General features: G+C 38.3%; 1 protein-coding gene across 1 annotated transcript in view; it reads left to right on the top strand.

Annotated features, from left to right (window-relative positions):
• The window catches only part of PREP (prolyl endopeptidase), an 89706-nt gene extending 77573 nt beyond the window's left edge, over window positions 1-12133 (top strand). The window contains exons 12-15 of the mRNA XM_074150427.1: window positions 1299-1393; window positions 4371-4502; window positions 9016-9172; window positions 10225-12133. Coding sequence (XP_074006528.1) covers window positions 1299-1393; window positions 4371-4502; window positions 9016-9172; window positions 10225-10519 — 679 coding nt within the window. The 3' untranslated portion in view covers window positions 10520-12133. The remainder of the gene's footprint in view (window positions 1-1298; window positions 1394-4370; window positions 4503-9015; window positions 9173-10224) is intronic.
• Window positions 12134-13831: the final 1698 nt, after the last annotated feature.

Raw genomic sequence — 13831 nt, 5'->3', positions numbered from 1 at the left:
AATACAATTCACAGCGATGGACTTCAGAATTGATTTTACAGAAACAGAGATAATTCGTGCTGCCTGAGCCATCTGATTGCCACAGATAACCAGCCTAGGTAGAAAGTTTTTCGTTTGATGGACTATGAAAATACAGAAATCTCTTATCAGTTATCCTTCTGCTTTTCTTTTTTGTTTCCTTAATCCTTGGTATACTCTCAAGAACAAGTGCAAGTACATTCATAATTGCTTTGGGAGGTATGAAAAATTTACCTTTTTTGATACTACATCCACATCAGACACACTGTAGGACTAGTGTCTTTCAAGACATTTCTGATAAGCAATGGGGGGACTTAAAGGTAAAAAGTTCCAGTCCTTGCTCTTGTGGTTGAATAGGATTAATTTCTGCAGGCAGTGGTTTCTTCAATGAGCAAATATTTCAAGTAAGAAAGAAATTAAAACCTAGTAGAGAAAAAAAAAAAAGACTTGTAAAAGATTAAAATTTAATCCCAACTGGTCTCATTGATAGCAATAGTTTTGATACTTTTGCAATTTGGCATTTTAAAAAAAAAACTATTATGGTACTTTAGCTTTTAGCCAGGTTCTAGAGATACTAAGGAAGGCAGAACTTATAATTTTATTTTTTAGTATTTGTTTTCTATTTAGTGGAAAATAAATAAGGGCATTGGCCAGAACTTGACTGCAGACCCTGGCACAAAACGGTGGTAGAAGTGGAGTTTTTCTTTGCAAACAAAGTTTTATAAAGATCCAAAAAGGTACATTAAGCAGAAGTTGAAAATATCTGCTCATAAACAAAGATCACAGGCTGTTCTGAAGTCTTAATTCTTTGCTATCTTCATTTGGGCTAAGCTTTCCTTTCCTCTATCAAAAAGCAGAGGACCCACGGGAGAGGAACAGTTCAGAAAGCTATGGGTACTGCATATGTGATACTGCATAGCTCTAGTCCCCATGCTGAAGGCTTTGAAGATAATTAAAAAAAAAAACAAAAAAAACCAGTGACATGTCCTGGGGGGTCATCTGTTAGGCAGAACGACTGGCCACCCTCCTAAATGCAGAACTAAAGGAGGAAGAATGGACCAGCACTGGTTCCTTCCTCTTCCGAGGCTGCAGAGGGTTTCATTTCCATGGGTAACCATTGAAAAAAGCCTGGCTACTCAGGTTTGCAATCAAGGGGGACTTCATTCACGAATTCATCATTGATTTGGGGAGACATCTTTCCCTCAAAGTATTTTTTTAAAAGTGGTAGGGATATAAAAATTGGAAATTTAAAATAATCCTCTATCTGTTTGCTTTTTCAGTGTATCAAGACTTATTTTTGTGCGACACCTCGGGGGTGTTCTAGCGGTGGCAAACATCAGGGGTGGTGGTGAATATGGAGAGACCTGGCACAAAGGTAAATCAGTCCAAGCAGCGGAACAAAACTGCAGGCTTAGCAATGAAAATTGCAGCATTTTCTCTTTACTCCCTCTTCCATACTCACGTCTCCTTTTGCCTTTTACTTACTCTGTAGAAAAATAATTGTTTTCCTTACTCATATGTATGTGATCTGTACGTTTTCCAGTGTTCTGTGATGGTTTTCATTAGATGGTTTTAATTTTTGCAACATAATTAAAAATAGTTTCGCAGAAACACAATATTTTCTAAGAAAATAATTGCTTTTTTTTAAGCAAGATCAAGTTCCCTAGACTTAAGGGTTTGAAAATACAACTATTTATCTTGAACTGATTTTCCAAATAATATCTGTCTATATTGAAGGAGACCTGGGTGGCTTTCACATGCCTTTCATCATTTGCAGGTGCACATAACCCCTCAATTCTAGATCCTCAAGACAACATCACTGACTTATTTAGACTCTCTTGGTATCACACACAAAAAAGAATAAACCATTTGCAGAACCTTACAGACGGTGTGAACTTTTGAGTTCAGAACGTAACTCTTCCAGGTTGTTTTTGCACGATTTATGAATAGACACTATTTTATATTTAGTGAATATGATTGAAGTTCATATGAAAACAATCAGCTGCACGAGTACAGTGAGTTGTCATCCCTTCCACACTCTCTTAGGGGGTCCAATTTTTTGTAGGCAGGCATTTGAACTTTGGGGTGTTTTTTTAAGCTGACTTTTCTGCTGCAGGAAAATCAAGTCTCTCGCTACAAAACCCTGTCAAATCTCTTTCCCCCTTTTCTTAATATCTTTGATGTATTTGTCTCCGTGTTTTTCCCATCCAATCCTTGTCTTAATCCTTTGATTGTCCACTTGCCTTATTTTTGACAATTTGCCTTATTTTTGTCTTATTTTTTGACACTTTTCTGCATCCAGAGGAAAAAGCTGGAAAAAGCCCTACTCATTTCTGTAACACACCCATCCATCATTTCTTAATGGTGACACCTTACTCATGTCCCAAGAATCTGCTGGAGATGTTGCCAGCAAGGCAAACGCACCAAAACAACGATGTTTATGATGCAGCAATTTGCCATGGGAGTAATCCATAATAACTTTTTATCAATCCATAATAACTTTAACTTTTTATCTTGCCAAAATGGTATTCCCAGATCATTACATCTTGGTTTTATTATTTCATCTGCGGCAACTTTTTGTCTGGGTCATTTCCTTGCAATTGAGTTAAATATGTAATAGTTTTACAAATAGAAGCAATATATGCTTGCAGATACAGGATGTTGTTGCTAAAGATGAAGTATCCTTCATTAATTTTAATTTGCCGATTGATTTGTAATAGGTTTTAATAAAATTTATCTTAATATGATAATGCTTCTTTGGTCTACCTATTTCCTGCTGAATTTTGACCTAAGTTTTTTATTGCAGTTACATAATAAGATACGTGTCTGTTCTTTGTTAATTCTAGAAGCTCTTACAGAAGTCTGTTTACTTAGGTTTAATTGTATGGATAGGATTCTGACCTTATACTTGACCAGAACTTTGAGCAAAGAGTGAGATTTATTTCTCCTTTATTGCCACGCGCTTGAAGACTTTTTTTGTTATCCCAGTATTTCTCTCTTCAATGGTCTTGTTAATGTGAGAATGATGTGTATTTGTTTTAAAAAAAAAAAAATATTAAAAATCTACTGGTCGCTGTGCTGTAAGATCTGTATGACTAAATGTCAGAGTTAGCTTACCAAACTTTTGCAACATAGAAATGAAGCATGCAGTGTAAACTGGGCATCTAGGATCACTGGGGACAAAGGAGATAAAGAGAAACCTCCAGATAAAAGCTCATCTCACTTATTTTAGGGTAGAATTAATTTCCTGGAGGTTCCTGGACCATAGTGGGAACCTTTAGGCAATTAGTTTAGAATGAACATACAGCTATAAAACAAAAGTAGAAGGAAACGGAGTTTCACTTCTGCATCCCCTTACCTGGCTGTACCACAGCCTTTGCTACAGGAGTATGAGGATTTTCTTCCTACTTCCCATTTCTTACTATCATTTAATCGGCTGAGAAAGAACATACCAGGTCTTAAGGTAGGATAACCTTTGAGGAGAAGCCAGTTTTAGTCTCTTGCCAAACAAGCACCTAAAGCAGGAAGATTATGAGATTTGGTCAACTGTGACTTCTCTGGGTTGATATTCTTCTGCTCAAATAGATGAAAGATTGTAGGGCAAAACCATCCTTTTCCTTCCCTGTCCCACCCTGCAAAAATTTTTTGTTTTGAGAACCTGGAAGTCTTACCAATTATGTCATCTGGACCTACGTCATGATTTATTCCTCATACATCTGATGGCATTTGGAATTTTGTTCAATAGGATAGCAGCATCTTAAGCATTTCCATACTGATAGTTTGTGAATAAAATTTCAAACCAAGATGCAACTCTGAAGTCCCTTTTTGAACATAGCCATATATCATTAGACTTGAAGACAACAAATAGAAAAAAGTAAATTACCAGCCATGTATTCTATGTCCAGGAGATAAGAAGTGCTTATTTTATATAGCTTATTTTTATAAGTTGAAGCTTTACTGCCTTAAGAAACTGTCACTGAGTTTAATGCCGTTTAAGTCCCATTAGATCAAACCTCAAGTAGATTGTATGTGGTCATTTTTTATATGTTTTGCAATGCAAAGCTTTTAGCTTTAATTTTACTGGTTAGGAACATTACCCGGCACTCACTCCACAGTATAGGGATGTATTATTCAGAGTTTCTGAAAGCATTAGAGTTATCAACAGAACCATCTTATACACTCTTTGTGTTGAAAGAATCTCTCGTTTTTGCTGTCTTTCTGAGCTGCGTCAATTATTAAAATGTTCATGAAACTGGAATTGTTCCCAGGTATTTTTGCACACGTTTTTCTGAAGAAAAATGGTATCAAATGGGTTTTATGGCATCAACTGATTTGTTTTATTTGTGTGCTAGGTGGTATCTTGGCCAACAAACAAAACTGCTTTGATGATTTTCAGTGTGCTGCCAAATACCTCATCAAGGAAGGCTATACATCCCCAAAGAAGTTGACTATTAATGGAGGCTCAAATGGGGGCCTCTTAGTTGGTAAGAACTGCTCCTGTATTTCCTGGGTTTGGTGCTGGGTTTATCAAAGTAACCAGACAAAAATTTATGAGATCCTCTTTTCAAAAGTTGCCAGAATGTCAATGCATTAATATATACCAGGTGTGAAATATATACAATGGTATTTCATTTGCTGTTTACATAGGACATCGTTCTTAAGGCTAACCATTACAAAATAATTACTGAATAACCAGAAATTAGTTAATGTAGCATCAGGAAACTTTGTGTGGTCTGTAGTGTAAGCCAGAACCCCGTGTCCTGCAATCCTCCATCAGTGGTTGTCGTTCGCTCTTTCTGTAGTCATGCATTCTTGTTCTTAGATGGCAAATGAAACCGTGACAGGTCTGCATTTAAAGCCTTTGTACAGGGACATGTAACAATTTGACTCTACTTTCATTGTGTAGCTAAAACATGACCGCAAATAAAATCATGAATGTCTCTGGTGAGAAATGCCCAATTGCAAGTGCAACTACTTGAAAAAGTCATGAGCTTTTGAGGGACTGTGTAAATGTAGCACTTTGTTACAACTGCATCTTGTTCACATATAATTCAGTGCTGTGTTCTTAAATTCAAGGAAATTAATAGCCTCCTCTTAAACAGAAAAGCTTGTCTCAAAAATGTCTTATAGTCTAAGGAGTATTTAAAGAGCTACGAAATTTATTTCTGATTAAATCTCTGTATCTTAATGTAGTAGAAGAAAAAGGGAGGTGATTTTGTTCAGTTTTGAAAGGAGAAGGAAGCACAACTGAATAATATTGGGGTTTGCGTTTTTTTTGAACAGCATGAAAGGCATGTGACAGTATGACAGAGTTGAGCTACTCATGTGAGAAGAAAAAGAAAAGCATTTCAAGTTCATAAACCACTGATTTATAGAAAATGAACAGATTTATGAGGCCCGCTTTTTGTTTGCTCTTCTTTTTATACTTCTCCTTATTTATCTGCTGCTGAATACTGGCTCTATTGATTTTATTTTATTTTTCAGTGAACTAGCATCCAGTATAAGATTTGAAGGATTTGAAGTTGTATAGATATTTGGTCTAATCCATGTTGGCTATTCCTGCATTCTTATTTTTAAAAAGCGGTTGTTTTAAAGATAAATAACAAGTACATGCACAGTTATATTCTTTGCTTTCTGCTTATATACTTCTTGCTTACAGGTGGCAGGAGGTATTTGTGTGCTGTAAATAGAGCACCAATAGAAATGGGAGAATATGGTAAAAGATTAAAGGGGTTGCACAAGCATTGCAAAAGTCAATTTTATGTGAGTGTAAATACACATTTGGAAATGCAGTTAAACTTTCAACATGTTACATAGTTTCTGAGCTTCTGAAAATACTACTTTATGGTTGCATGGACTTCCGTTTCAGTCAGGATGAGATTCATCCTACCCAGCTTTAGTCATCAAAAAGCCTGTGTTTTTGGCTGAACAAGTCAACTGGGCTCCTTGTTGGGGTAAGGGGAAGCGAGTGACATCTGCAGAGTGTACGTCATTACCGTGGGAGACAGCTGTGGGGAATCCAGACCTCCCTGCTCTGAAAAATCTGTTGTTAGAAACCTTCCCTTGCACTTGCAGATGGATTACAATCCAACTGGATTTCCACGCTCTTGATGAGCCTGATAGGGATTTTCTTTGACTGGGTAGCATTAGGCGAATTTAGGAAATCCTTGGAAGTGCATTTTCATCAAAGCAGAACTAAATTTTGCAATAGCTTTGCATGCAACACTGGAGAGCATAATTCATACTTCAGGTGCAAGGACCTGCTGCCAGGTCTCATAGTTCTCATTTATTGAAGAAAAAACTGACAAGGAAGAGCATTGTCGCTCTTTGAAAATACTGATTCCTTTCAGTGTGACTCACAGGAGGTGTCTCTGAGGAGCGCAGAGCCCCCAGCTCTTGCCTCATTCAGCTGCAAAACAAGACTTCCTTGTGCTGCAGTGGTTCCCAAGCTGCGCTGAGCCGTGCAGCTGTGAGCTGAACACCTCCTTCATCCAAACGCAGCGTTTGACCTCTCGTGTTTGCTTAGACAGACAGTTGTGAGGCTTTGAAATCTTACCTTTGCACTGAAGTTTAAAACTCAAAGTATGTGCAGAGGATTAAAATTCGCAAATAAATTGGTGTTCCAGGTTACAGCTTATTAGTGTATATAATTAAGTATTACGGCTAATTAAAGGGGTGCAGTGGGAATGGATGAGTGTCTCCATAAGTGATTTCCTACTGAAGTAACTAGGGAACTAGGAGTAGTAATTTTTATAAAATGCTGAGCAACACAGTGCTTCAAGAGACACTCTGCAATAGAGAGTAATAAAATTAAATGTTATGATAGTTGGTTTGGCTTTTTTTCCCTACTAGAATATAATTATGAAAATGACTCAGAAAGGACCCTGGAAGAGTTAGCGTAGTTACATATCATAGATGACCAGAAGCAAAATAGCATCCTTCAGAAAATAGAAATTACGTTCAAATGAAGAAAATAGGGTAGAGTGTAAACTCTGACAGGGACTGACAGTCCACAGGAGACTGCTGAGCAAATTGCTTCTGATATAAAGATTAGCAATGAAAGCTTTCTATGCACATCAGAAGCAGGAAGCTGGCCAGAGGACCTGTGGGTCTTACAGGTTAGTGAGGTGTAAAAAGAGCACTAAAGAAACATAATGGCAGAGCAGAACTAAGTGGTCTATTTGTATTGATGCTCCCTCCTGAGGAGCGTGGGGAGTTCCCCGCAGCAGAGCCTGTCTTTGGAGGGAATACTCTGAGGAGCTGACTCAAGCTCCTCATCAGCAGAAGAGGTTTTGGAATAAATCAAATCAAATGAAAAGTAGTGTGTTGCCAGGACCAGATGGTGCACACACAAGAGCCTGAGTGAACTCCGATATGAAATTGCTGGCTACTAAGCCTGAATATATGAGGAACAGAAGGGGGCAGGTGTAATGCCAATTTTTAAATGGTTCATGGTGATCCACAAGCTGCAGATGAGTAAATCTGACTTCTCTAACGGGCAAACCAATTGAAACCAATAAATAATAGCTGACATGTAAGGAAGAATTTTGCAGGCTGAAGTTGCATCTTGCAAATATATTAGAACTATTTGAAGGAGTCAGGGAGCTTTTGACAAGGTCCCTCACGTAAGGCTATGCAAGAAAATTCTTGCTGAGCTGGAAGCAAGGTCATGTCATAACAATATTCTGGTTAGCAGGAGGCAAAGAATGCAAATAACATCCATTTTCACAACGGTCAGAAAGGAGGAGATAAAAGAATTTGGGAAAGAATATACGTAGGTGTGGATGGATGCACAGTGATTAGCTCTGAATTAAGAAAGGGATTCTGGGATTCATTGTGGTAGTTATGTGAAAATCTCAATGCTCTTATTTCTTGAAATTCAAAAAAGTAGGGGAATTGGTAAAATCACCAGGCAACAGACTTAAATCAAGCAACAGAAATTGCAATTGAAGAACTTAATGCTACAAGATATGATGAACACCAGATGAATAAACATTAAGAAAGGAAATAGATGTATTTACAGAGGACGTGTTTTGATGGCTGTTTAACAGGACGGCTGGAAATAACTCCCAACTCAGGGAAAACCTAAACAACTAGTTCAAAAGCTGATAATAGGAAATATCTCTGAGTATTTGCTTAACGCCTTTTGCTAGAGCATCTGCCAGTTGCTACTCTTGTAAACTGAACACTGAGCTAGATGGGCCTACTGTAGTTATTTTTAAAAATTTGAGGCAAGCATTATTCTTAAAGAAATTATCCCTTCCAGTAGTAGGAAGATGAACATCATTAAAAAAAAAAAAAGAAAATAAACAGTAATTTGCCGTATTAAAATTATTTTTCCTTTGATTTTGTAGTAGTCTGCTTTTATCAAAACTTTTTTCATATGGGTTTACGTAGTAATTATCAAAGAAAACTTTCATCAATAAATGGAGGGGTTTTGGCCCTTGATGGCTTTTTCTTTGTTGATGCTAATATTGAAAGTTTAGAGAGTGAATGGTTTAGGAAACTTCAATTCATTAGTCCAAAAGCTCACGTATTTTAACAGTGCATTTCTCCTTTAAACCCATTTTGCTAGTTTGGAAGGCAGTTTTCAAAGAACAGCATGTTTGGTGCCTGAAGAACAGGGAAATAGCTTTAAAGCTCTTTTGAAAATGCCATCTTTGGGAGTTTTTAGCCACTTGTGTATTTGCTTTCAGTTTTGCTTAAAAGTCTATTTGACTTCATATTCACTAGCGGTCTTCTCCCAGTGCAATTGGGTTTATATCAGATATTTTATACTCCAGTTTTTTGGCTTCAGATGTTATATTGTAATCTATGTTTCTTCTCATATTGTTTTAACAGTTTTACATTTGTTTGAGTTTTCTTAAAAAGAAACTTGTAGTTTATAATAGACAGCTTTTTGGAAGTTGGCCTTTCATGAACTTGGCAGTGGACCTTTCACTGCTGAGCTTAATTCTTTAAGATATGAATAATAATAGAGTTGTTTTCCTGTCAAAGCTGCCTGTGCCAATCAGCGCCCCGACCTTTTTGGTTGTGCTATTGCCCAAGTGGGAGTGATGGACATGCTCAAGTTCCACAAGTACACCATCGGCCATGCTTGGACCACTGACTATGGTTGCTCCGACTGTAAAGAGCAGTTTGAATGGCTGTGCAAGTAAGTGCCTTTCAGTACTTCTGTGATTGTTAAAATGCATAGTCTGCCCCACAGTTCCAAGTTGTCATGATCAACAGCTATTCTAAGAATTATTTCATCCTTTCCCACACTGGATTTGGGGAGTTCAGTGTTTCCTTAGAAGTCAGTTTTGCATGAAAGACTGTCTTCAAAGTCTTGTTGAGTCAACTGGTCATATTTTCAAAAGACCTGGTTCTGCTAGCAGCTTTAAGAACTCTTAAGGTTTTCTTCCTGAATAATGACTCCTTTAGGCTGTTACAACAGAATATTCTGAAGTGAACCACTCCATAAATTATTTTTTTTTTTATGATGGGGAAGAGAGAATCACCATTGTGAATTCTGTTATACAATGTGGATGAGATTTATTTGTTGAATGGCCTTAGACCATAACAGGATATTAATTCGTTTCTTAACTCCTTGCTGAGAGGTCTGGAAAGATTATTTAAAAAATAAAAAAAGAGATGAGAGACAGCTGTGTGAGAACAGAAATGATCTGCACATTGGATATGGCTAATAATGAGTATGTTAGAATAAGTGCCATCATTTTAAAATACTTTTCTGGAACCTCGTCTCGGAGGGAGCAAATTTAATGACTGTACAGAACTTGTGACATCAGATACTGTTTCCAAATTTGCACGGGAAGAAGCCATCCACACGCAGACCTGGACTACATATGAATGCCAGGAAAAAGTCTCAGTTTCTGTATTTCATAGCAGGATGGATCCTGCAATGGACTTGACAGCTTTTGCTGTAGTTTCCCCGTTGCCCGTTCCCAATATTTTTGGCATTTCTGTGAGATGTATGCATATGCCTCTCTGAAATTAAAGAAATGTACTTGCTTCACATTTGAGAGACAAACATCTGTGGCCGCTACCACCAATCAGTTGCCAGTAGTGCAATTCTGATCTAGGCAACTGAGACCTGTAGTATTCTGAGTGCTGCTGTCAAATACCACCGTGACAATTCCAGTATGAGAGGACCTTCTTGTTGGGTCTTGAGGAAAAAATATGTAAACATTTGTGTGCTCTTCTCAGGTACTCTCCGCTTCACAACATCAAACTACCAGAAGAAGATGGCATCCAGTATCCCTCTACGCTGCTTCTCACAGCAGACCATGACGATCGCGTGGTCCCTCTACATTCACTGAAGTTTATTGCTACTCTGCAATATGTTGTGGGCCGAAGCCGTAAACAAACCAATCCACTTCTCATCCATGTTGACACCAAGGCTGGGCACGGAGCAGGAAAACCAACTGCTAAAGTTATAGAAGAAGTGTCAGATATGTTTGCTTTTATAGCACGATGCCTAAATCTTGATTGGATTGAATAGGCAAAATGCTTATTACTGTCTCCTTTAGAAAACAAGGGCTTTAACACCATTTAAAACCAACCAGACTACTACTTGGTGTAGTACTTACATTTAAGAACTGCAATTTAATATTTTATTGATTCAACCTGCTATGGAGTTTTGATCTTCTGTGCTTCCCTTTTTTCGGTGTTTCTTTGAATTTCTTTTCTACTGCGTTCCAAAGTACATTTTGAAAAGCATGTTCAAATGAATAGCTGAGCTACTGTCAGTGCTGTTTGTGAACATTTAGGTTCCAGAGTTTAGTGCTAGTTGAGCTTATTTCCTGTAAACAATTTTAATGTATTTTGCACCTATAAACATATCCAGATCATCTGTAATTAAATGTAAGTACTGTCTACATACAAGAACTCTGAGCATACTTTATTTACACAGTAACTTATTTAAGAATGTAAGTTGAAGGTGTTCAGTGATAACCATGAAATACTGATGAGACAGTAATCTGGGTAATTAAATCAAATATTATTAAAAATCTTATATTACATGCTGTTCATTAGTGTGTTACAGTCTATAATAATGATGTTGCTAAATTGTTTTTTCTTTCCAAAGGGACTTCAAAATGTCACTAGTTTTCTCTCCTGTTATTTATTTCCACACAGAAGAGAAAATCGGAGGCCGGAAAACTTTAAGAATTCTTAGATTCTCATTGTAATCTCAGTCAAGATATACAAATACTCTTAAACTTGGCTGCTGTTAGCTCTTTAACTATTTCTGAAGAGTAGACCAGACACTGGTTTTAAAAGAAAAAAAAAAAAAAACAAAAAACAAAAAACAAACAAACACAAAATCTCAGATATGTCCAGATTGTTCAAATTCCGTTTTTCCTGATGCCTTTGACAGAATGTTCTCTAGCAAGCCAAAATCTGAACATAAGTATATAACCTAGATCTGGCTGCAGAACAAGAAGAGCTCGTCGTCCGACTCCGTAATGATTAGACACAGACACAGTATTTGAACTGCCATTTCGCATCCTTCCCAACCAGGCTGTAGAGCTATCAAGTAGATGTGAGTATGCCTACGATCTGTCTAAGCTCTGACGCACTGCAGCAACTGGGGTTTGATTTTGCAGAGGAAAAAAAAGGCACTTTACCAGTTATTATTAGTCTTGTTGTCCCTTCAGAAAACACTGCTGCTTCTCAGTTTTGGATAAACTGATATATTCTTAGGGGATCACGCTCATCATTATGCTCATACTTAGACCCTAAGGCCTGTATTTTAACTCCGGGCTCACGAGTTTCATCTCTAAGCCAACAGTGTCTCAGCCCAGGAAGAGGAGGGAGTGGTATTTCAAAGAGGAGTAGGCTGCTGTAAACAACAGCAAAATTAAAAATAAATTTACACCAGATTCACTCTGTGTTTCCCTCGTGCTCTGGGGCTTCTGCGGATTCTCTCTGCAATCCAGGAAGGATCATCCTTCCCAGGCCCTTATGTATAATTTGATTTTGGATGGGAGGGGGGGTAAGATTTCTGCTTTCTTATGAAATACCACACCTGAAACCTAAGAAGTCCTGTAAGAGTTTTATGCTACATGAACCCAAATCTGTTTTTAAGTGGAAATAAATGAACTTTTTACATATTGCTCCTTCTGATACTCTTCACAACTGATGTAAAGGTATCTTAGTTGTCTTTGCTCCCACGAGAATACATTTGCATCAGTGTTGACTTATGTGAAAAAGGTCAGAAGTATTTTTAAAAGCTGAGAGTCTTCATATTTTTCACAGAAATAAATACTTGAATTCCCTTGCATCTGAGTTAATTTAGCTTTTAGTGGCTGGAAAAAAAAAAAAAAACCAAACCAAAACCTGGCATTAGTCAGTGCTGCACACCAGTGGAAGAAAGGCAGCTGATCTGGGGATATGTCAGAATAAAGGACGTGCAAGGCAGAGTTTGGGACACCTGTTCCTGGCACCTAGGACTTCTCCGGTTTCACCAGGATTTTCTTGACCTGACTCTGCTTTGCCATCTGTCTGAAGGAAGGCAGGAACACGAGCAGCAGCGCTTTGGATTCGATACGGCACGCAACAGCTTCCAAACATCTACGTTGTCAGGTAATTTATTTATTTTTACCCCGAGGTAGCCCCTCAGGGTTGCCTAAAGATCCGCTTATGGACTCTTCCTGACAGCCTCTCCTGTAAAGCGGTTTTCCAAGCCCAATAGGATTTAGGGGGAAGGGCCGAGGGAGGTATTTGGAAGCCAAGCTCATCCACTTTGAAAATCTTTAGCAGACAGCTTTTGTGCAATTGCCTCTCTGTGCAGACCTCTCCAGATTTGGATAGGCCATGCTGTTTGAACAGCCAGGTTTGGCAACTTTGTTCATTTCTCCATGTGTTCTTTTAATTACTTCTCCCTTACTGTTACTGCATGCCAAGAAAAGAAAAAGCATCCCTCGGGCTTTTTTTTTTTTTTTCCCTTGCAGGAAGGGGGAGGTGGAGTAGCCTTCCACTTCTCACCTCTCTGAAGAGAAGCAAGGTGTGTCCTCAAGATAACATTTTTCCTGAATAGCCATTTCTGAATAAGCTCACATCTTCAGTTTATTCACGGCAGAGAAATCCCAGTAGAAGCTGGACTAGCTGCTGGCACCTGCAGAAATGAACTGAAATTCTCGACTAGGAGAAGGACTGTGATTTGGCCATTTCTCCTAATTTTCCATAGGAAGATTAACTGAAAATTCAACATAGGAAACCAAAGCTGAGCAATAACATGTCAGTGAGGATCTCTGTTCTGTAGACGCCCCTCTGCCTTGCTAGCAGGAGTAACAGGCAAGGAACAAATCTGGTGCTCATGCCCTTACCCCATATCAGGGTAAGTTTAATGCTGGAAGTCCGAATGGCAGGAGTGAATTTTTGGTGATTTTCACTGAAGGTTTCTAGCTTCCCCAGCAGATGCAGCGTGAGAGCTGGAGTCCATTGATGGGTGATGTCTCTGCAAATGTGACATTTCTAGCCTGCTGCGTGCTGCTCAAGAAACTACAATGTGTGCTTGTGCGCTACTTTCAGTGCCTCTCAGGCCTTCTGTGGGGAAAAAAGGGAGGAGATGTTCTTGAACCCCTCAAAGAGGGGATGTACATGCTATTGTAACTAGCAGCAGTACTGGGTAGGTATCTGATAGTGCTAACTGAAACACTAAATTAGATGTTTGTAACCTAAACATGGCAATATTAGGCCCAAATATCATCTATAATTTTCATCTTAGCATCACTGTCAGCATATAGGGGAAATAATCAGAAGAAAAGCAATAGAAAGGGCTTGATTTTGTAGTATTCATATTGATCTGACC

The sequence above is a fragment of the Numenius arquata genome, chromosome 7 (assembly GCF_964106895.1).
Source record: "Numenius arquata chromosome 7, bNumArq3.hap1.1, whole genome shotgun sequence".
In the NCBI taxonomy this organism is placed as follows: Eukaryota; Metazoa; Chordata; class Aves; order Charadriiformes; family Scolopacidae; genus Numenius; species Numenius arquata.
Note: the sequence above shows the minus strand (reverse complement) of the source record. Positions and strands in the feature narration are given on the sequence as shown.